This window comes from Equus quagga, chromosome 17 (genome assembly GCF_021613505.1).
Source record: "Equus quagga isolate Etosha38 chromosome 17, UCLA_HA_Equagga_1.0, whole genome shotgun sequence".
Taxonomy (NCBI): Eukaryota; Metazoa; Chordata; class Mammalia; order Perissodactyla; family Equidae; genus Equus; species Equus quagga.
In genome coordinates, this window is record NC_060283.1 from 32,562,303 (window position 1) to 32,585,755 (window position 23,453).

Consider the following 23,453-nt stretch of genomic DNA (forward strand, 5'->3'; position numbering starts at 1 on the left):
TAGTGTGTATTTTAGACTTAGAGCACATATCAATTTAAACTAGCCACATCTCAAGTGTCAGTAGCCACATGTTGCCAGTACATATAGCCACGTTGTTGCCAGTACATATTGGCCACACAGCTCTAAAGAGTAGGGTTTCATTTCATTTCTATGGAAATTCATTAGCTTACTCTTCTGAAGCTAACATTTGTGCCATCTGCTTTTTTAAAAAAGTTGTAAAGTTTATTTACCTGGCACATGTTCTTGAATTAGGCTCTAAATAAATATTTACTTGTCTGTATAAAGTCATGCTGATTGTTTCAGTATTTGTAAAATTAGTGTGGTAGAGTACTACATTAAATGTTTCATTTAGCAGAATTTGGTGTGTTCATTTAGTGGACTTAAAAACGGATATCCCCAAACAGATGCTTACCATAGGGTAGATTATCTTCCTTGATCTTTTTAACAATGTACAAAGGCTTCAAAAGTTTACAAATGGGAAACTTGTAAAAGTTGAAAGCTCAAACAGCTACCCAGAGTGACCCAAATAGTGTCTGAGCAAGATTCTCAACTTAGCTTTGCGGTCTTGCTAACAGGTTTGGTGTTCTTTGTACAGTCTCTTCTCACTAATGGATACCTGTAATGACTTTGCTAAAACTTGGGTTAAGTTACGTATTTTCACATTACCGAGAAGTACGTGAATCTACTGAGAGTAACAGTGTTATTGAAGAAAATTCTTATCCTTTCTGTCACTTCCTGAAAAGAAGTGAAACTGATGGCATTAGTGGAGAAAGAACAAAGCAATGTTATCCAATGTTTGTTTTTCTCTCATCTGAACTTGTATTCCTTTATTTTAGGGAAACAAAGCTGCTGAGTTGAATGTACATATGGTAATAAATATTATCTCTGAGACTAAGAAAGGAACCTAGTTTTGATGTGTTCGCTATTAGAATATGCCATAAGTCCACTTGAGTTGACACTACAGTTTATAGTTGAGTATAAATAAGCTTAATCATAAAGGGAGTTTATTAGTATATTTCAGCTATCAAGAGGGATGAAAACATACTCTTTGTTGCCCTGATCTGACCACCACGCTCAGTATGGGAGAGCAAACTGTGCTAAACACTCCCATCCCTTAGCACCATCTTCTTACAGGATTGCACGGCCTCTGAGCAAGTATCAGCCCTGAGTGGCTCCCACAACCTCGGAGATGTCCTCTGGTCCACTGCTCTTCCCGACCTCCATCAGCATGGCCCCACTTCAGTGAGTTCCTGTCAGGTAGTCAGTTAAAGCAAACAGGACAAGTAGCATCAATTATACACCTTAGTTTGTCTATCCATGTTTGTCTGTTGACATGTTGTTTAAAATTATTGGCTATTGCTAACAGTGCTGTGATGAACATTCTTGTCTATGTTCTGTTTCCTTTTACTCACCTGTGAGAGCTTTTTCCTAAAGTATATATCTAGAGGTGGGATTGTCCTCTCGGGATTTGCATCTTAAGCCTCAATAGGCCTTGAGAGTGGTGTGAAGTAAGGACCTAGGTTTTTTTCTCATCTGGATATCCAGTTTTCCCAGAGGCATGGATTGTGTAGTCCGTTCACAGGACTCCATGTTGGGGCCCTCTTGTCTGTTCCATTGTTCTCTGTGCCTCTCCCTGCACCAGCACCACGCTGCCTGGATTACTGTAGCTGTAAAATCCTGATGCTGGAGAGAGCGAGTCCTCTCCCACCTTGTTTTCCTCAGAGTTGTATTGGCTATTTGTGGCCCTTGATCTTTTGTATAAACTGTGTTGTATAAATATAAATTGTTTATGTAAATATTTTAAAATTTTTATCTATATATACTGTTTTATAATACAGTGTTACAAAAATTGTATATGAAAATATTGTATAAATAAAAATTGTATAACATCTGGTTATAAAATTCCTTGCACACATGCACACTCCTTTTGGAGTTTAAGTTGCCTTTGCATTGAATTTCTAGTCTAATTAGGGGGAAATTACAGTCTTTATGATTGTTTTCCTATATAGATAAACAGCATTTCTCCATTTATTTAGGTCTTTTCTGTATTTTGACAAAGGTTTCTATAATATTCTCTATAAATCCTATTCTTATTAGATTTGTTTCTAATAGTTTACTGCTGGTGTTTTGGAACATAATTGATGTTGTGTAGTGACCTTGTTTCCAGAAAACTTTTAGTTCTCATAGTGCATCTATAGATCCTCCTGGATCTTGAATTTGAACAGTTGTGGGTTGTGTCGTCTGTCAACATTGGCAATTTCTTTTTGTTTCCAATCCTTATATGTTTCTTTTTCTTGCCTTACTGCTCTGGCCAGAATCTCTAGTGTGGGTTCAGATAGATACAACGCTCAGGAACCCAGTGGAGTCTGTCAGTGAGGGCGTTTGGTAGGCACCCGTGATCTAATTAGGGAAGTGTCCTTGTGTTCTTAGTTTTTATCAGGAATAGGTGAGTTATATCAGATTCTTTATTTGAATGTTTTGAGATGATCAAGTCATTCTTGCCCCAGTGCTAATAATGTGGTGAATTACTTTATTTTTCTAATATTGTACCACCTTGGATTATTGGAATAAAGGAGTTATTATTTTTTGTTATTGGTTTTTACATTTCTGAATCAGTTTGCTAGATTATTTTAGTAGTAGCTAGTACTATTTAGTACTAGTGCTAGATTACTTTAGGACTAAAGTACTTCAGTGCTTTGAAGTACCTAGGTGAAATTCACACATTCTTTTCTCCTGTTATCCTTGTCTGGGAGGTCTTAAGGTTTCCTAGCTGGGAGTGAGTTGGGAAAATAGTCTCTCAGGGCTTCCTTACAATAGCGTCTGGGCCTGTGTGTTTGTTGTGATTTTTATATTTGTTTCTTTGAAGGTTGGAGAGGATTGGTTGTTTAAACTTTCCATTTCTAACAAAATCAGTTTGGGTAAATTATTTTTTAGAAATTGCCTATTTCATCTGTTTTCAAGTTTTTGATAATACTTTCCTTAATAGAATTCTTGTATGATTTTTCAAAGTCTCTGTTGTAACTGTAGTTTTGAACCCCCTTTGAATTCTTAATATTGCTTATTTATACCTGTTCTTTTATTCATTGATCATTTTTGCCAGAGATGTAACTGGTCTTTTTAAAGACTCAACTGTAGGTTGTGTTTATTCCCTCTAGTATATGTCTTTTACTTCATTAATTTCTTCTTTCTACTTTCTTTAGCTTTATTCTGTTTTTCTAATTTCAGGAGAGGTTGGTTAACTAATTTTACTTTTTCCTCTCCACTAATCTGATGGCTTAAGGTTATAAACTTGTCTCCAAGTAACACTCTGGCTTCATTCAACAAGTTTGGACATATAACCGCTTTATTGTTCAGTTCTAAATATTTTCAGATTTATTCTTTGACCCATGAGTTATTTAGGAGCAAGTTTTTAAATTTCAGTCTTAAAATTTTGAGTTGACTTTTTTTTCTTTTTGAGGCAGATTAGCCCTGAGCTAACATCTGCTGCCAGTCGTCCTCTTTTTGCTGAGGAAGACTGGCCCTGAGCTAACATCTGTGCCTGTCTTCCTCTACTTTATATGTGGTATGCTTGCCACAACATGGCTTGATAGGCGGTACATACGTCTGCACCCGGGATCTGAACCAGTGAACCCCAGGCTGCCAAAGCAGAATGTGCGAACTTAACCACTGTGCCACTGGGCTGGCACCTTGAGTTGACTTTTAATTGTGTTGTGGTCAGAGAATGTTACTGTTATGATATTAATTCTTTGCCCCTTTTTTGCCTTAGCTGCTGGCCAATTTTTATAAAAGTTGTATGCTTTAAAAGAGAGTGTCATTTTTAATCATTGGGAAAAGGATTATATAAATCCAATAAAGTAGGTTTGTTAATTACATTTTAATTTTCTGTACCTTTTTAATTTCCTAATCTATGTTACCTAAAGAGTCAGTTTTCCTCTGTAATCTTGAATATATTAACCTCTAGTTACCTTTCATTTTTATTTTATGTATTTTATAGCTTTGTTACTAGATACATAATCAGACGTGATTGAATTTTTTATTCTTTTTTTTTTTTTTTTTGAGACAGATTAGCCCTGAGCTAACATCTGCTGCCAGTCCTCCTCTTTTTGCTGAGGAAGACTGGCCCTGAGCTAACATCCGTGCCCGTCTTCCTCTACTTTATATGTGGGATGCCTGCCACAGCATGGCTTGCCAAGTGGAGCCATGTTTGCACCTGGGATCTGGACTGGCGAAACCTGGACCACCAAAGCAGAATGTGCGCACTTAACCGCTGTGCCACCAGGCCGGCCCCTGAAGTTTTTTATTCTTAACCCTCTTTGTTCTTTTTTCTTTTTTTTCCCCTGAGGAGGAAGATTAGCTCTGAGCTAACGTTTGTGCCAGTCTTTCTCCAGTTTTTATATGTGGGTCACCACCCAGCATGGCTGATGAGTGGTGTAGGTCTGCACCCCAGATGCAAATCCAGTAACCTAGGCCGACGACACGGAGCACGCACGCCAGCTTAACCACTACGCTGTGCGGCTGGTCCCCCTTTGTTCTTGATAATGCTTCTTATCCTACAGCCTATTTTATCTGAAAATAATATAGCTAGCCCAGGTTTTATTTGGTTAGTATTTGCCTGGAGTACTTCTTCTGTCCCTTTACTTTCAACCTCTGTGTCCTCATGGTTTAGGACTTAAATAGCTTATAGCTGAATTTGGTAATTGACCAGTTTAGTGTATTCACGTCAGATTGTTGCCACATTTGGATCATTTCTTCCATCGTATCTGGTGTTGTATTTGCCCTTTCATTGCTTCTCTTTTACGTCTCTGGCTTCCTATTCTGTTTTCTTTTTTCTCTCTCTTATTTAATAATTAGTAATACAAAAGAACGTAAACAGTGGGTAACAATATGAATTGTATTGAATGCTTCTGAACCTACCACCTAATCCAAGATTTAGAACATTGCCAATAACTTCCATTTGAATGAGTTTGGTTTTTGGTTTGAAAGTTAAAAACTTTTTCTGTTTTTACTAGATTAAATTTTTGTCATTCATTTAACAAGGGCTAAAATTAATATCTGTAATCTTTCCTCAAATAATATAATCATCTTAAAGTATTGTAATTTCAGTTTCCCCCTCCCATCTTATATTTTATTGCTGCCTAGGTTTTAATTTTATCTTATATTTTAATTCACTCCAGATTTTATCGTTATTATTAATATATAGTCAACACTTGTTTTACTTTATCTAGGTTACAGATTTCTTTATCTCACTATTCTTTCTTGCAACACTCCAGCTTTCAGGGAGGCCCAGTGGTGTAGTGGTTAAGCTCACGTGCTCCGCTTCGGTGGCCCAGGGTTCATCAGTTCGGATCCCAGGCATGGACCTGTGCACTGCTTGTCAAGCCACGCTGTGGCAGGCATCCCACATATAAAATAGAAGATGGGCACGGATGTTAGCTCAGGGCCAGCCTTCCTCAGCGAAAAAGAGGAGGCTTGGTGGTGAATGTTAGCTCATGGCTAATCTCCCTCAAAAATAAAATAAAATAAAAAATGAAATGAGCATCCCTGAATAAAATTAAAGAGAGTTTAAAAAAAAAAAAGACTCTGGCCTTCATTTTCTTATTGCTGAAATATGTCCTTTAATTGTTATGTCAGCAGTTATCTATTGATAGTAATTTGCTTTATCTTTGTCTGAATGTCAATTTTATTCTCATTCTTAAATGAGATAAAGATTTCTAAATTGACAGTTATTTCCTTCAGCATAACTGACAGGTGTCATTTCATTTTCCTCTGGTCAGCATTGTGCCGTAAGTGGTCAGCCCTTTGTCTCATGGTGTTCCTCTGTAGGTGACCCGTCTTCTCTCTCTAGTTGCTTTTAGGGTTTACTCTCATCTTTTGTGTTCTGAGGTTTCACTGCTATGTTTTGGTGTGGATTGATTTATCTTGCTAGCCACCTGTTCTGTTTCTTTTGGGGAGGGGAGAGGAATGTTGTATCTTTACATTATAGAATTTTCTCCACTATTTTTCCAATATTTCTTCTCTGTTTTTTGTATTTTCTTCTGGTACTCCTATTAGGCATATGTTGGACTTTCTCATCCTCTTATCTGTGGTTCTTACCCTCTTTCATTTGTTCCATCTCTTGATTTTTTAAAAATATCATCTTTATGTCTTACGTCTGTAATCAGTAAGTTTTTTTTATAGTCTCAGTCTGATAGTTCTGTCATCTGGAGTTCTTGAGTCTAATTCTATTTCAATTTTTTGAATTTCAGACTTTTAGAATCTCTATAGTATAGGTAGATATGTGGATATTCTTTGCAGCCTGATGTGAGGTTTATTCTCTCCTGAGTGGGATTGCTTTCTCTTTTGTTAATTTATGGGTTTGGGCTAGGAGTCTTGGACAAATGGGGTTGTAGGAATTTGAGCCCTAAATCTTTATCGAGTACTAGTCCATGGTTGTTGGTACTCAAGAGGTGCTCCCGCATCCCAGCACAGGCAGATTAGAAAGCGTCCTGGGGCCGGCCCGGTGGTGCAGCGGTTAAGTTCGCACGTTCTGCTTCTCGACAGCCCGGGGTTCACTGGTTCGGATCCCAGGTGCGGACATGGCACCACTTGGCAAGCCATGCTGTGGTAGGCATCCCACATGTAAAGTAGAGGAAGATGGGCACGATGTTAGCTTAGGGCCAGGCTTCCTCAGCAAAAAGAGGAGGATTGGCAGCTGTTAGCTCAGGGCTGATCTTCCTCAAAGAAAAAAAAAAGAAAAAGAAAGAAAGCATCCTGTACTCTCTCTATGCTACTAGGCTTTTCTTTTTTTCCTAGGGCTACCTTCTGTTGAGGGTTAGTCCTTTTGGGAGTCAGGGCTTTAAGACGAGGGGCAGTGCATGTTTCTGTTCTCACCTTTTACCTTGAGCAGGCCCAAAGCATCTCCCCTGTCCCTTTGAGTGCTGAAAATCCAAATGTGACAGACTGATGTTCACCTTTTGAGGAGCCTTAGAGGTTCGCACATTATTTGGTGTGCATATTGCTGGACCCAGATGTCTCAAAATTTGCCTCTGCAAACTATTGGTTTCAATGCAGTAAAGCTTGCTGGGAAGAAAATCTGGTAATATTATCAGCACAGAAGCATCCTGGAATGATTTGTAGCACAAATTTAACATTCGATCGTATAATATCTTTTCCTAACTATATATTTTTTAACCAACTCTTTTAAGCCTCTTGTATACCAGGTTCTGTGCAAGCTTCTGCCTGTGGTGACTTCCTAGCCTCATTGGAAGGTCCTTGAGAGCAGACCTGCCAACTGTTCCGGAATCAATCCCTCTTCCTCCCTCCTAATTCCTGCTCCACAGTGCTGAGCCCTCAAAAACAAAAACAACAACAAAACGCACTTGTCTGAGTTGCTGATTGGTTAATCCCTGTGGAAAGACTGCCTGCAAACCGCAGTGATGACACAGGAAGGGGTCCTGAAGAGGTTCTTCCAAGTCTAAGGAGGTGCCACCTGCCCAGGTACCATCCTAGTGATGTAGGCACTACTTTGACAAGGATGTCCTTGGCTCTGAGTGGTTTCCCTCCCCCACTGACGTCTGGCAGTGCTCTGGCCTTCTGCCAGCTGTGCTTAGCTTCTCCCTGGGCCTTCAGCTTGCCTATCCAGTTGCCTACTTGACATCCCCACTTGGCCATCCAGTTGGCATCTCACACGTCATGTCCCCAACATGAACTCCTGGGTTTTTGCATCACACTCCCCCTTACTGATCTCAGCTTCCTTCAGTCTCCCCATCGCAGGGCAGCCAAGAGATGGCTTTTTGTCATCTTGACTTCTGTCATGTTTCACGTCCAGTTAATAAGGAATTTCTCAGTGCTACCCTCTGAATCTGACTGCTTGGTTCATCTACCGTTGCTATCCATAGTGGAGAGCTATCATCATCTTCAGACTGAACTGCAGTAGCTTCACCCGCCTCCATCCCTTCTCTACATACTTTGACAGTTCCCCTAAAAAAATACATCTGGTCATGCCTTCTTCCATTCAGAGGTCCCCACCAGCCTCCCATCATTTTGAGCAGCACTTGTATCCTGACTACAGGCTGTGCTGACCTAGCCCTGGGCTTTCTGTCTAACCTGACCACGCTGTTCCCTGAGTGCCTGATATCCCCTGCTGCTCACCCTGTGTGGTATGGTCCAGTCCCCAGGTATCTGTGGTGCACTCCCATACTTCATGCAGGATTCTGCTCATATGCCACTTCATCAGAGGTACAAACTAGTATCTCTACCGATTCCTCCACCAGACTTGTACCCTTGATAAAAAAGAAACAGCCAGCTATCACTTACTACACTGGATGCAGACCTGATTTGTCATTTTCACCCACTAAGGTGGGAGCCTGAGGGTAGGGATTCTGTCCTGCTTGATCCTGAATCTCCAGGGCCAGGGACATAGGCACAACCATTCTTGCTGTATTACTGGAGATAATACACTCTTTGAAGGAAGGGGCTTCTACGTTTGCGAAGGGGATTAAACTGGTAGCCAAGAAGTAGAGTAGGGACGTTTAGAGAAGTGAGGGATACAAGGAACAGAATCACAGGCGAATGAGAGCATGAAAATCTGTGCCCCAAACTTTGGGAGCATGGGATGTGTTCCCATGGGAGTTTTGTTAGGCTGAAGCCAGCATGTCCTTCAGCTATTGCAAGTTTTCAGTGGTTGAGGCCAGCAGTTAGTTTCCTTTGCGTTGTCCTCGAGGTTTCTTGTTTTCTTTTTTGGGTGGGGAGGCAGTATTATTGGTGACCTCCGCTTCCAGAGCCGCAGTCCTTCCTGCCCCGTTGCTCTCGGGCTCGGCGCGTGCGGGGCTGCCCCTGCTTTCTGGAGGTGGTGATTAATTTCCCCGACTCCCCGAACTTCCCCGCCCCATAAAAGGCTGCAGGCTCGTCGGGAGTCGGACACTTCGGGTGCTCCTCCCGGGCGGAGGCGGGGGCGGCGTGCCACGAGTGGGGACCCCGCGGGTGAGGGCCGGCGGCGCGGGGCGGGGCGGGGCGGGCGTCGGCGGGCGGGGCGGCCGCTGTCTGACGTGTCTCGGCGGGATTGGAGCCGCCGCCCTATATAGCCGCGGGGGCCCGGGCGCCGGCCTCGGAGCGGAGGGCCGGCTTCTCCCGCGCGGCGGGCGGCGAGCGAGCGAGGGCGGGACGGACACAGAGTGAGCGAGCGGGCCGGTCCGGGGCTGGGGGCGGGCGCGGTCCCGGAGGAGCCAGCGGGGGCTGCGCGGGGCAGTTGGGGCACCAGGGGCGGGGGGCGGGGCGCGGGGCTGCGGACGTGGAGCGCGGGGCAGGGGAGGGGGTCGGGGTCGCCCCTGTCCCCCCTTCCTCCCTCCCCCCGCCCGCCCGCCAGCTGGTCGTCTCCTCCCCCCCCTTCCCCCCCCCCACGCGGGCGCCCCCTCCTCCTGGGCCGGGCTGGCGGGTGGGGGGGCCGGCTACGTGTCACCACTGCGCATGGGCCGCGGCGCTGGCACGCCGAGAGTGAGAAACTTTGCCGAGTCCCGGGGCGCCGGCCATTCGCTCGCCCCGCGGCGGCAGCACCCCCTCCACCGGGTCCCGCTCCCTCTGTGCCCCACTAGCCCCGGCATGGGGGGGAGGGGCGGCCGACCTGGGCCCAGGTTGGTGACGTTGGCGGCCAGGCCGCTGCCCCCACCCCCTCCCCCCCAGGCGTGCCCCTCCCCCCAGCTCGGACTCGGTGTGGGGGGGGGCACGGTGTCTGTCCGGTGAGGTAGCGCCGGCCGGCAGGCAGGGGAAGCAGAGGGGGCTAGGGGCCCGGGCGCACCTCCACCTGCTGCCCGCCTGCGTGGTCGGGGCTGGAGCGCAGCTTGGATGTGCCCGAGGGTCTCGGACGAAAAATACATTACGGAAAAGTACCCAATTTGGATGAAAGGCGGGGAGGCCAGGCGCGTTCCTGCCCCTTTAAGTTTGTCCCCGCCCGCGGGCTCGCGTGGCCTGTGGGAGGGCCTGCTGAGGTGGCATCTGCGAAAGTTCCTCCTGCGGGATGGGTGCCGACTTCAGAACTTGGTGGAACGCGCAAATGCGCCCCTTCTGCTCGCCAGCCATCCAGTCTTGTGTGATGGCCCCTCCTAGATTTAGGCTTTGTGTTCTTTCAACCGTTGGGATTTTTCGTTTTTATTCTCGGGTTTGGTTTTTGGGTCTTGAGAAGTACTTTGAAGAAATTTCCCTTGCAAGCTTGCTATGGGGATAAAAGTAAATAATTTTAATTTTGGAAGAAGGGGAGACATCCTGGGTTTCTGCTGGAGGTTTTTTGATGACCCCCCCCATACCCAGTCCTGTCTAGTATGTAAAGCACGGAGATTCTCATTAGTTGGCTGATATAAAATTGTTTCTGGACTGCTGCTCATGAGTTCTCTTTGCAAAGACTTTTCCTTTTGAATATGTAACTGGCAAAATGTCAGAAGGTAATCAGCTTATACTTGTTTAGAAACAAAAAAGTAAATTTCTGCATTTAAAGAATTTTCCATTGTGCATTTTTTGGGACTAAGTTTCAGATATAATCCACGTATGTCTGACTTCCTTTTTCTCCCAAGAGTGCTTGACAGTTCCCTGGGATGGAAGGGAAGTTTTTATTCTAGTTCTGTTTGCTGCATAGTTACATTTTGAGATGTGACTGTTTTTTGCTGTGGACATTTACACTCTGAGAAACAGGACTTAAAGTCCAAGTGGGGACTAGTTTGAGATTTGTGTTGGGTGAACCTGAATGCTTTATGCGGGGAAGGTAGTTGAGAGCGACCAAAATGATGAAGAAGTGAGGCCATCTTGGGAATAACTGAAGGAGGTGGGAGAAAGGGCTTCACGTGTCTGAGTTGTAGGAAAGAGCGGATTGTTCTCTGTGGCTAGAAGGGGGAAAGAAGTTGTAGATTTTGGCACAACATAAGGCAGACTATTCTGACAGCTACGCAGAGGTGGAGCGTGGGCTACCTTGGAAGGCCGTGCGGTTCCTGTCCTTGGTGGCTTCAAAGACTGCAATAGAGTGATGTCTAAGATCCCTTTCGATCCTGATTTGAACAGTATTATTAGGGCAAGTGAGGAACTGTGATACAAATGTTTAGCCTTTATTCTTTGATAACAGGACCCATCTAAGTCCTCCCGGGAACTTAAGATAGCACGTGAAGGAGCTAGGGTGGGGAGCACACCCAACCTTGATCGCTGTGGTTGAAAGATCTCCGTGGAGCGGGAGTAAGCCTGTTGGGTGTTGTCTGTGAAGGTAGAGCTGGGGCTGGTGGATAGGAAGCAGGTCGAGGTGGGCGTAGAGCTCTGGGGGCACTTTCTTAGGTGCTGCTTTGTTGAACTAGAGGTAGATAGAAGGCTGGGAGCACTGGAGGAGGACTGAGACTGGCCTTTTATAAAATCTCACCCCAGAGCCTCAGATGGAGCTGAGGTCCACATTTACGTGTGGGTCATCAGATACGTGTTTAAAATGGATTCTTGAAATACGGGCTTTTGAGAAGTTTATAAGAAAAACAACCTTGTTTGATATCAGAACACTAGATGTTAAAGCTCTTGCTTGTTGTGATCCATTCATTTCCAGCTGTGACAAACGGCCATTTGAAATCTGGAGACTAGAGACGCAGTGTATCCTGTCAGACCAGTCTGGAGTTTTCTGGAGGTCCACTATCTCCTTGCGTGGCTGCCTGAGGGCCTGTGCACATGTGGGGGCATTACAGGTTCTTCAGCAGGTTCACCCTCCCACAGCAGGTTCAGCTGTGTTGGTAGCCCTCTCTTGACCCGCTTGGACCAAGGAGTTTAATAGAAGAGCTAGCTGGAATTGACTTCTGAAAAGCATGTGAGCTGTCTCGGAAGAGACCTTCAGGAATTCATCTAGTCTTGTATGCGACACCAGCTGCAGAGTGGGGATTAGCTTGTCGCAGATCTGTGGCTGCAGCCGCCGTGGACAGTGACTGCACTCCACAAGCTTGTTGTGTGGCTGTCACTGGGCACTGAAGACTTGTCCTGTCCAGGAAAGCAAGAGGACTGGCTGTGAGAGCCCAGAGAGGAGGGTTTTAGCATAGTTGTGGTCATGTGGGTGAACCTGGCTTGTTAAAGGGTAGATGTCAGTGGATTTTAAGAAGTGACGTTGGTGGCTGGGATGACCTGGAAAGGGAGGCTGTTCAGGTGGAAGGTCAGCAGGCAAGAGCGTGTGCAGCTTGAGTGGCCTTCTGAGTGAGGAAGGGGCAGGGTAGATGCCTAGGTCCTGGCTTCACCATCGGTGCTTTGATCTAGAACACCTCCATCTTGCCCATAGACTGGCTGAGTGTGAACTGGCTGAAGACTTGGAATGCCAAGGAGTGCTCACTTTTTACATCTGTTGAACCCAACATGTGTGTGTACTACTCCAATACTTTGATTTCATGGAAGGGTTTTCTTTCTTCCTTGCCTTAATCTTTAAGACTTGCAGATCAGAATTTGTTGGAGATAAATTCTTAAGTAAAATCATCTTGGTCTGTTTGTCTCCACCTTTCCTCCTCTCATCTCAGGGTGCATCCATTTGTCTGTTGGGACTGGGGTCACTGCATCCAGAGAGGCCTCTGGCTTACAGTACTTTCCCCGAGTAACTCAAGCCGTGCATTTAAAGATTTTTAAACATCCTGGAATGCTACTGGTCCATGTCCCTGGCTGAGAAAATGAGACCCTTTAACTCTAGAGTCTATTGATGTATCCCTGATTACCATGAACTGTCTTCCTAGTCCTGAACTGTGCGTACTATGGTAAGAACTTTGGGGTGTTATTTTCCAATTAGGCAGAATGTTCTTGTTACTGTTATTGATTCTCCCATTTTAGACACATGCCCTGCCCATGTCGTGAAGTCTACCTTATCATGCCTTATCGGCACATGTGGTATTTTGTGTAATGCAGCAGGTAACCTACCTGGCAGCCTCGATATCCCAGAGTCCCCCAAGGCGAGGTGACCCACACCCTCTTACTTCACTGAGTAGTTCTTGGTCTTCCCCAGACGGCCTTTGAAGATTCCTTCCACCCCTACTATTTTATGGCCTGGTTTCTACATCCCCGGTGCATTAGAAGGCACCACAGGGGTTTTATAGGATAACAGCAAGAAGAACAAAGTAACTACAAAATACAGGAGAACTCTTTTTTTTGTTATTGTTGAGGAAGTTTGGCCCTGAGCTAACATCTGTGCCAGTCTTTCTCTATTTTATGTGTGGGACACTGCCACAGCTCGGCTTCATGAGGAGTGTGTAGGTCTGTGCTGGGATCCATCCCCACGATCTGAACCCGTGAACCCCAGGCCACCAAAGTGGACTGTGCGAACTTAACCCCTGCACCACTGGGCCAGCCCCTAGACAAGAGCTCTTAAAGGCAGTAGCTCACTGGGCCAGCCCCTGACAGGAACTCTTAAAGGCTGTAGCTCTCAGTCACTCTAAAACTCACAAGCCCCCAAGGTCCACGTTCTATTCTCCACTGTAACACAGTGTCCCAGAGCCTTTTTCCTTCTGCTTCAGCAGTCAGAGATTAAGAGGAGTACAGGAAAAATTAGTCAATCGTGCAAGAGAACAAACCATCAGTTTTCTGAGGATTTTACTTGAAAATGGTTAAGTTAAAAAATTTTGGCATTTAAGAGAGCAGGTCCCTCCCTTAGGTCCCAGAAAAAGTTGCCCTCTAAAAGTTCTAGACTCTTCAGGTTTTACTGTAATATGTTTTGTTTGAAGCTAATGACCTCAGGGCGGAGCTTCCATTTTTTTCCTAAGAAATTTGCCTTATTGGTATTAGTAACCAAAGTGTAAATGATATTTTGACCTCTTCTGGTTGGTAGGTAAAAAGATCTGTGTTGTAGAATGCAGATAAGTAACTTTTCTCCTTGTTCCCTTTCCCTTTCTGTCCCACACCAGCAAAAGCTGGCAGGCTGACAAAGCGGCCTCAGGACGGACTTTCTGGCTACTGACCGTTTTGCTGGTAAGTTTGTCCTGTCTGAAGGCTCTCTGTCCTTGGGTTGTGTGTGTGCCGCCTTTCACTATGTTTCATTCTTAAGTTTCTAGGTAGCTTCAGAGAAAATCACTGTAGCTACATCTCCCAACATGAGTAGTGTGTACACATGTGCCCTTCACATGGATCATCTGGCTTCTGCCTATTTTAATCTTTTTTTCTTAAACGTAAAATTATATTTACTCAGGATTATCTGAATTTGGATCTTCTCTTTAGGAATGCAGATCTTCATTTTTTGAACTTGGGGAGAAGTCTTACTGAGTTGTAAAAATTATGCCAAAACTTAGTCTTCTTATCAAATTACTTGGCCCTCTTAGACTTTTTGGCCAAGGTGATATAAGAAGATGCTTGATGCATAACTGTGTAAAGAAAGTGGGTTCTTTCTTGTCATGGAGCTCACCTAGAGTTGTGGGGGAGGGAACTAATAATACCCCTGCCTCAGTGCTAAATGAGCCCCAAATAAGGGATCTGTGGCCTTTAGAGCTGGAGTCCCGCTGGGCAGAGCGCCCTCAGGGCTGGGGTCTGGAGCCAGACTGGGTGCTTCCTGCCCTGAGCTGAGGAACCCACACCTGGGAGAGGGATGTCAGAGAACAACCTATCAGCAATTGTCTGAGGCACTTAACTGCTCCCACTTTGGGCCCCTGCTGTTACGTTGTTGCCACAGAACTCCATGAGGATGCTCTGCCCCCAGGAGCCAGTCAGCATTGTGAGGCTGTTCAGTTCACTGGGCCCTGGATAAGATCCTTGCCAACACTGTTGGCCTGGCTTTTTGTAGCAACTGTCATGTGATACATTTTATAAGCATCAAGAAGAATATGAATGAACAAATGAGCAAAATAACTGAGATAGCTATTAGGAGAACAATCCAGATGTTGATCTGTGTCTTAGGTGGGTTAGACATGTGGTGGGTTCCATTGGACCTGTGTGTGTGGGGAGAGGTGGGTTCCAGTGGGCCTCTGTGGGTGGGGTGCAGCCTGTGTCTGAGGCACCTGGGCATCCTGGTACTGAACCTCTCAGCTGGAGCATCCGTCTCCTCAATCACAGGGCAACTTCTGAGGGAACAGTTGTCCAAGGACCCTCCTTTACTTGCATTTTTTTTTTCCATCACTTGATGAGAGTTTGGGTATCACCTTACATCGGAGGTTCTAAGTGAGGAAAATAAGGTGGTATAATTTGCCAGTAACAGAGAATTAAACCCTCGACTAAAACTCTCGGCTTAACAGTCCCCTAAGTAGCTGAGAGCTGCTGTGCCTTGCCTTTCTCCTCTCTGACTCATTCCCTCCTGCTTCAGTGGCTCACCCGGATAGTGTGTAGGCGCGAGATCAACCATGAGCTCCGTTGCAGTTCTGACCCAAGAGAGCTTTGCTGAACACCGAAGTGGGCTGGTTCCGCAACAGATCAAAGGTAACAGCCCCTTACATCTCTTCTTGTTAACTCTGAGACACAGCTCCTCCAAATCCTTGTCAGATCTTGTGGCCTTTCTAGAAGTGCCTTTTGGCCCTGTAGTTGTGGGGTCGGGGCAGGACCTGCCTGTCTTGCGAGCTCTGTTTTGTACTACCCTTGTGTGCAGGGTAGAGTTGGTCAGGAGTGATGGGCAAATCTGGATGCAGTAAGATTAAAAAGTGGACAACTTTCTGGAAAACCAGTGACTGGGATTCTTTTTCAAAATTGCAGTTCCCTAGTTATGTTGAACTGAAATCTGGGCTGTGAAGCATCCCAGAGCACTGTCAGGAGCCCACCTTGAGGGTGAGGGCGGACCCTGGCTTCTGAGCTGTCCAGGGCAGCTGGCCAAGATTGAGAGGGCGCCAACCAGTAGAAGTAGAATATATCTTTAAAATGTCATTTCAACATCTCTTTAATGTGAAAATAAAAACTAGTATTTTATCTTCTTTTTCTTCATCTTCAAAATCTGTCATGTATTTACAACTACAGGACAACTTGATTTGAATGCTAAAGTTCCATCTAAAAGAAAAGTTTAAGTGAAAGAGTTAATTGTTCTACCCCAGGTTGTTCCAGATATTCTTGTTTTCTAATAACTGAGTTGAGTATCAGTTCTTAAGTTTAATTCAAATTAAAAATTCACTTCCTCAGTCACACTAGCCTCGTTTCTGGGGCTGTAGAGACCTGGACGCTGCTGCTCCCTGGACTCTGAGAGCCTGCAGGGCTCCGTCTCCACCTGATCCAGCAGCCCTGTGGGTCTGCATTGTTCCCATTTCTCGATGAGGGAGGCAAGGCGCTGACAGAATCCAGCTGCTTGTCAGTACTGTCTTTATTGGCGTCTGAATGGCACAGCCACATGCCTGCAAGTGGTGAACCGGGAGTTGGGCGCAGGCCTCTCTGATTCCAAAAGTCACCCCTGCTCTGTGCACATCCGCTCAGTGGGTTTATTGGACCCTGTCATTGCCACACACTATGCTCAGCCCTGGGCTTTTGGGCTGATCCAAAACAATCATTCTCTTGCTTTTATGGAGCTGTGGTTCATGGGACAAAAACATGAATCATCAGGGCCCTTTGGAGGACAGAAGTCGTTAGCGATGAGGGGACCTGGTTTCCACAAGGCTTGCTGCTCCCTTGCAGAGGGTGGGGAAGATCAGATATGGCGTTCCCAGAAGAGTTATTTTCAACATTCTGCCTTACAGGGGAAGATCAGCTGGAGTTTGCCTCAAAGGCAGTTCTCACAGGCAGTACTGGGCAGCAACCTTACTTTTTTGTTTTTTTCAAATTTAAGGGCCAGCTGTGTGCCAGGCATTGTTGTAGTTGTGATTTTTTTTTTTCTTTTTTTCTAATACAGGATTAGCAGACTCTTGAGGGCTCAAAAATCTCTATGTCAAAGCTTGCCTTCAAGGGGCTTATCCCATTAGGGGAGGAGCAGGGCACGCCGTTTCTGAGCTGACTGTTCACGGGGAGGCTGTGCAGAAGGGCAGGGGGGTTGCCATCAGGTTCAGACTCTGGCCCCTCCAGTTCACACACTGAACCTGAGGGCACTGAGCCTCGTGACCTCCTGGGGCCCTTTCCCATCGCTGAAGAGATAGGGGGAGTTGTCACTTGAGCCACTGGTGTCTTTTTTTTTTTTTTTTTTAACTTTAAAACCTCCGAGTGTTTTTTTCATTTAATATTAAAAGCAGTGTGCTTCCTCTTAATCTGCGTTGGCTGGTCCAGTTGCCACTTTAAATTCAGAAGAGGAGAGTGACCCTCCAACCTACAAGGATGCCTTCCCTCCACTCCCTGAGAAAGCAGCTTGTTTGGAAAATGCCCAGGAACCTGCCGGCGCCTGGAGTAACAAGATCCGGCCCATCAAGGCTTCTGTCATCACTCAGGTAGGAACTCCATTGTTTCTTCATCTGTCCCTCCAAGTAGGAAGCAGTAGCATCTGGTGGAAGGGCTTTTGAACATGCACAAATGAGAGTGCTTTGGGGATGTAAAGGGAGAGACCTTGGGATTAAGTCTGCCCACCACCAGGGAGCTCCCCAAGAGCACAGCTGCTGAAATGCTCCACATGGATCCCCGGCGCCCTGAGGAGTGGGCCCCCTTTGTTTTTCAGTCCACTGCAGTCCAGCCTCTGCTCCCAGCTGCTGAAACTGCCACTGCCTTCCACATCACCAGCTCCAGCAAGAACTTGACCATCTTATCTATCTTTGTCCCACTGTCTTGAAGCCGTCTTCTCTATTTGGCTTCTGTCATGCCATTTTCTTGGCTTTCTTTGTCATCTCTCTGCTTCCTGAATTTGGGATGTTGGCGGGCTCAGCACTTGTCTCTTTGCGAATTCATGTCAGGTCGTGGTTGTTGATTACCGCCCATGTGCTGAGAAGTCCCCTTCGCTGAACCTGAGACTCATAACTGACTGCATCCCAGATCTTTCCATCTTTCTAGTGGATGTCTGAGACAGAATGGGTTTCTCACTAGTCTTCCTGATCTTGTGAAATGTACCATGTTCTGCTTAGTGGTTCAGGCCCCAAACCAGGAGTCATTTTGATTCCTCTTGCTTCCACCCATGCCTCTGCTCAGTCCTTTCTCCGCAGAGCAGCTGGAGTGACCCTGAGTCATCAGTCAGAATGTATGCTGCTTAAAACCCTTCATTGCTTCTCATCTTCCTGCAGGGTGGGCTGGAGGATCTGGCCCTTTCTTTTCTACCTCTTGGACTGCATGCCCCCATGCGCAGACTGCTCCCCCATCTGCTTCTTTGTTAATGCTTTCGCCTCACTCTTCCTCACCTCCCAGCATACGCAGCTACATCTTTGGCTCTTCAAAAAGCTCCTTCCTGGCCATGCTCAATAACTCCCTTCCACCCACCTCTGCCCAGCTTCTCACCACCCTGTTTACTTCCTTCACAGCACTTACTGTTATCTGATGCTTCCTTGCTGTTCATTTGTATAGGGATATAGTTCTCTTCTTCACTAGGATGTCAGCCTCCTGACCTCAGGCTCTTTCTGCTTATTTCTTTTCTTTTTGCTGAGGAAGATTAACCGTGACCTAACATCTGTTGCCAACCTTCCTCTTTTTTTGCTCGAGGAAGATTAACCCTGAGCTAACATCTGTGCCAGTCTTGCTTCACATTTTATGTGGCTGGCTGCCACAGCATGGCTGATGCGTGGTGTAGGTCTGCGCTCAGGATTTGAACCCACTAACCCAGGCTGCCAAAGTGGAGTGTGCTTATCTTAACCATTAGGCCACGGGGCCAGCCCTATCTGCTTATTTCTTAACTGCTGTCTTGGTGCCTTATTGCAATGGTGGGGTGGTGATACTTAGTAAATGAACAAACTCGTGTTCTTTACTCCGCTCTATGTCTTCAGTGCCTAGACACTTAAACGTCCTTCCTTCTCTTCTTGATCTGTTAATCTTCCCTTCTTGACCTTTTCTGAGCAGGTATTCCATGTACCCCTGGAGGAGAGAAAATACAAAGACATGAACCAGTTTGGAGAAGGTGAACAAGCAAAAATCTGCCTTGAGATCATGCAGAGAACTGGTGCTCACCTGGAGCTGTCTCTCGCCAAAGACCAGGGCCTCTCCATCATGGTCTCGGGGAAGCTGGACGCTGTCATGAAAGCCCGGAAGGACATTGTTGCTAGACTGCAGACTCAGGTGGGTGTTCCCCAGGCCTGGTCCTCCTGAGTGGTACACTCGAGCGCTGTACCACTGGCTCCTACAGACATGGCTCGACCTTCGTCAGACTCTTCCCACCAGAGGGGCAGGTCCATAGTTCACTGGTAGGCAGCAACATTTGGAGCCTCCTGGCCTTTTTAGTGGAAAACCACTAAGTCAGTAATAGAACTGGGTGGGACACCTACTATTTTTGCTGTTTGCATGAATGAACTAAAAGTTAAAGGTTTATCCCACAGTTGGAGACATTTAAAAGAAACTGAACTTACTAGATGGTGTAGTAAGGACATGGGTATAGATCAGCATTTTCAAGTGCAAGCTTGAGAATCAGTGAGCACATTTGTTGTTAAATACACATTTGCAGACCCCAAACTTGGGAGATTACAGTTCATATTTTGTTTTAAACCAATTCCATAGTCCTTAGCAGTCTGATACCAGTACTTGGAATTTACTTGAGAACCATTGTAATAAATAAGGCTATGATGCTTTTCTCCCTATGTGGCATCACTTAAAGACCAAGATAAATGTAGAGAATCTTATTAATAGTCATAGGACAGATAGAACTTTAGATGGGCTTCGTTGGAAATCGGGGTCCTTCCTACCTACCACTGAGTCTCTGTGAGCTCTTGGGGGAGCTGGCCTTAGAACGTGGTTAGAAGATGGGACTCTGATACAAGCGGGGCCCCGAGGCAGGAGCCAGGGCTTAGGGAGGAGGAGCACTGTCCTTTGCCATTCCAGCTCTCACTCCCTCAGCCACATGGGGCCTTGAGGCAGTCCCTAACTCGTTTAGCTTGAGAGAATTAAAGCATTAAATGTAGGAAGTTGAAAATGTGTGTAAATTGCTTCCTATTTTGGCTGGTGCTGTTATGTACTAGTTGTTGAATATTTGAATATTTTGTGATCTAGCACTGGGTGGGGAGGAGACACTTTGAAGGCATTCATCCCTGCCCCACTGCACACCCCCTGCCCCTCACCCCCATTAGTTTAAAGCAAATCCCAGACACAATATTCACTTGTAAATAATTCAGTGTGACACTCTTCTTTTTTGTTTTTTTATATAACCACTATGCTGTTAACTCACTCATTAAAACTAATAGTAATTTCTTAATATAGCCATATTCAACCCAGTCTATAGATGGACTCCCTTCATTATCTCAGAGATGTCTTTCCAAGTTGATTGGTTCAAATCAGTATCCTAACGAGGCTGCCTGCTGTGTGTGCTTCTCAAGCCTCAAGTCCTGTTTCATTCCTCAGTAGGGCCCTCCTCTTCTTTTCTTAATGCTGTTGGTTTGGGGCAAGCAGATGTTTGATTGTTCCACTGTCCGTCACTATTCCTGTAACCTGGTGGTCGGATTTAGGGGCTTGGTCACTTTCGTGTTCACCTTGTTTGTTTGGCAAGAAAACTTGTGTGGGTGGTGCTGTGTACTTGCTGTTGACTCCAAGAATGATCAGTAAACTCAGGCGTCTTCAGCCAAGTCCATCCATTAGAAAGTTCCCAGTCAGTCTTTTGCTTAAGAGTTCTGTCATCATCATCCATTGCTGATCACTGCCTAAATTCAGTGAGGGTTGCGGAGGATGGCTTTGTAATCTCTCTCCTCCTGCATTAATTGGTATCCTTGTGAAGAACTGTCCTCCGTCAACAGTTCAACTGGGAAGTGCAGGATAAATAATTGATCCTTTTCCCCTTAGTTTTTAGACTAAATTGGCACATTGGCATCTTCAGTGGTGATCCATGAATCTTTTTTGGTGTCATTATGAACTTTTGATGTGTTTATTAGTCATTCTTTTATGCTGAAATTGCCTCCTCATTGGCCAGTGGGAACCGCTTCAGCTTGTCTCCCTGTAGCATTCTGACATGACCATTCGTCTTCGATCACTTCCTAATTTCTAACGCAGAAAGACGTGTGGACTAACCTCAACCATTTCCTTCTACAGACCTGAAATCAGCTGTTTGTCCAAGAACTCTGGACATATTTAGTAGGAAGTTGCGTGAGTTCAAACTGATACTTCTAATTAAGATGAAAGACCGTGGGGTTATAAAATCACTTGAAGTAATTCTTCTCTTTGTTTAGGTTATGCTGTCCTCTTTATAGCTAGGTTCATTTGATTGTTATTTTTCAGTTTTTAAAAATTACTTAAACTTTCCATGATTACAAAGTCAGAACTGTATAATAAGGTGCGTTCAGAGATGGCTTCTTCCCCCTGTCTCTCCCTCCCGTGCTGGGTGGTGATTCGTAGTCTTTGGTGTATCCTCCCATTGTTTGGAGTTGAGAATAGAAGCGAAAGATAGCTTGCCATAGACTCTGTTCTGCGCCTTGTTTGTGCTTCCATATGTGGCATTCCTCCTTCCTTTCTGCAGCAACATGATGCTCTGTAGGTGTGCTGTGATTTATTCAAGCATTCCTGTTGATGGGCATTTGGGTGGCTTCCAGACTTTTACTGTTACAAATTATGTCACATAAAAACCTTGTGTATATACCGTTTCCTGTTTTACCCAGGGTATCTTGGGATAGATTTCCTGAAAGTGAGGTAGCTGGGTCAAAAGGTAACTGCATATGTAGTTTTGCCGTAACAGCCAAATTCCTTCCCCTGGGCACTGGCCATGTGCACTCCCATCAGCCTCCTCACCACCTCACCAGGCCCATCGAGTGCTTGGGTCTTATCAGTCTGAAAGGTAGCTGAGTATACTTTTAATTGGCATTTTTCTGATGAGCAAGATTGAGCATCTTTTCAGTGTCTAAGGGCCATTTGGATTTCTCTGCGCACTATCTGTTCTTTTTCCCTTTTCTATCATGTTAAAATTGTTCATCTTCCTCAGTGTATTAGGGCTCTGAAAAACCCTTCATCTGTAATACGCATTACAGATAACGGTTCCCAGTTTGCCATTTGTTTTTTGACCTTGGTGTGTTTTGCTATGTGAAGTGAAAGTTTTATTTTTGTGTAGTCAAATTCATTTATCTTTTGTTATTTTGAATCATTGTTGGGAAGATTTTTTTCTCTTCTGGGTTGTAAGGAATCTTATTCATATTTTTCTCTAGTGCTTGTAAGGGTGTTCTTATATTTCAGTTCCTGATCTGTTTGGAATTTATCATGAATAGTGCGAGGTACAGATCCAGTTTCATCCTTTTCCATATGGGTATCAAGTCATTAACACCATTTTTAAGAGTTTTCTGTCAGTGATTTGAGTGGCTGTTTTTATCAATTCCTAATTTTCATATTAACTTTTGTCTATTCTTGAGTTTTCACGTCTGACCTGTTAGTCTGTCTCTTTGTGTGGTAGTATTCTCCTATTTTAATGGTAATGGTTTTCTGTTTTAATATCTAGTACAGTTATTACTATCCCTCTTGCACTGTTCTTTTTCAAGGTTTTCTTGTCTGTTCTGTTCTTTTTTGTTGTACCGTACAAACTTTGTAATCAACTTGTTCAAAATTGCGTTAGATGTGTTAAGGGTGTTTTCTGATTTCTAGTTTACATATTCCACCTCTTTTGTTGGGTTTGTGTCTGGCTACTTTGTCTTTTTTTTCTTTTGTCTATTGGAAATGAGTGGTCTTTTCCATTATATCTTCTAACTGGTTGTCGTTGGTATAAGTTAAAACTGTCGACTTCTGGATTCTAATTTTTCTCTTCCTGTTACAGACAGTAAGAATTTAATAAAGTAGTGGTTTTCCCAGGGTGCCTGAGTGTGCAGTCCTGTGCCTCTTCCTGTGCAGCCTTTGTGTCTGCTTTGCTCTCTCATGTCGCCTGTCATGGGGAAACACTCCAGTGGAGGTTAAGTAGTGGTGTGGGCAGTGCGCAGCCTTACTGAGCACTTTCCCATTAAGTACAGTTTTGAGGCTGAGGTTGTATAATTTGTCATGTTAAAAATGTGTATCCATTGATTGTTCTCTTACAGATTTTTATCATGAATGGATTTAAATTTTGTGGAGGTGATCTTTGATTTTTCTCCTTAGATTTAGTAATAGGATGAATTATATAAGTGGATTTCCTAATAACCATTTTTGGAATAAACCTCTTTTGGTCATAATGTCAAAACTGGCCTTACTTTCTGTGCTAGTTGGGAAGTGAGGACCTTTTTTATTGCCTCTGTGATACAATGTTCCATTTCTATTGTGAATATTGAATAGTCTGCTATAACGTACCCTTTTAGAGAAGAGGAGAAGCTAGCTGATCTGTGACTTTCTCCTGCACCAGTGTTGGGAACCTTAGCACTTTCCCTTTTGTGAAGTCCTCTTAGTTGATGACTGTTTTCTGTACAGAGTTGGGAAGATTCAAAGCTTCTGTCTTCCTCCCAGGTTTCTCTGTGGCCCCAGGAAGTTCTTAATTTCTGGCAGTTTGACTCATCAGATGAAGGGTGGTTCTATTTTCTTTTCTCAGATGAGTTGTCTACTTTAACTGGTTGTAA

At 44.8% G+C, this 23,453-nt stretch overlaps 1 protein-coding gene across 3 annotated transcripts in view; it reads left to right on the forward strand.

Annotated features, from left to right (window-relative positions):
• Window positions 1-23,453, forward strand: part of HDLBP (high density lipoprotein binding protein) — a 75,617-nt gene that overhangs the window by 24,988 nt on the left and 27,176 nt on the right. Inside the window, exons 1-5 of one of the 3 annotated variants that reach the window (XM_046644789.1) lie at window positions 9,060-9,152; window positions 13,860-13,923; window positions 15,245-15,357; window positions 17,113-17,270; window positions 18,817-19,032. In XM_046644789.1, the coding sequence (XP_046500745.1) occupies window positions 15,282-15,357; window positions 17,113-17,270; window positions 18,817-19,032 (450 nt within the window). In that variant the 5' untranslated portion in view covers window positions 9,060-9,152; window positions 13,860-13,923; window positions 15,245-15,281. Of the gene's footprint in view, window positions 1-9,059; window positions 9,153-12,549; window positions 12,720-13,859; window positions 13,924-15,244; window positions 15,358-17,112; window positions 17,271-18,816; window positions 19,033-23,453 lie in introns of those variants that run through there. The other 2 variants (XM_046644791.1, XM_046644790.1) reach the window with 2 other exon arrangements.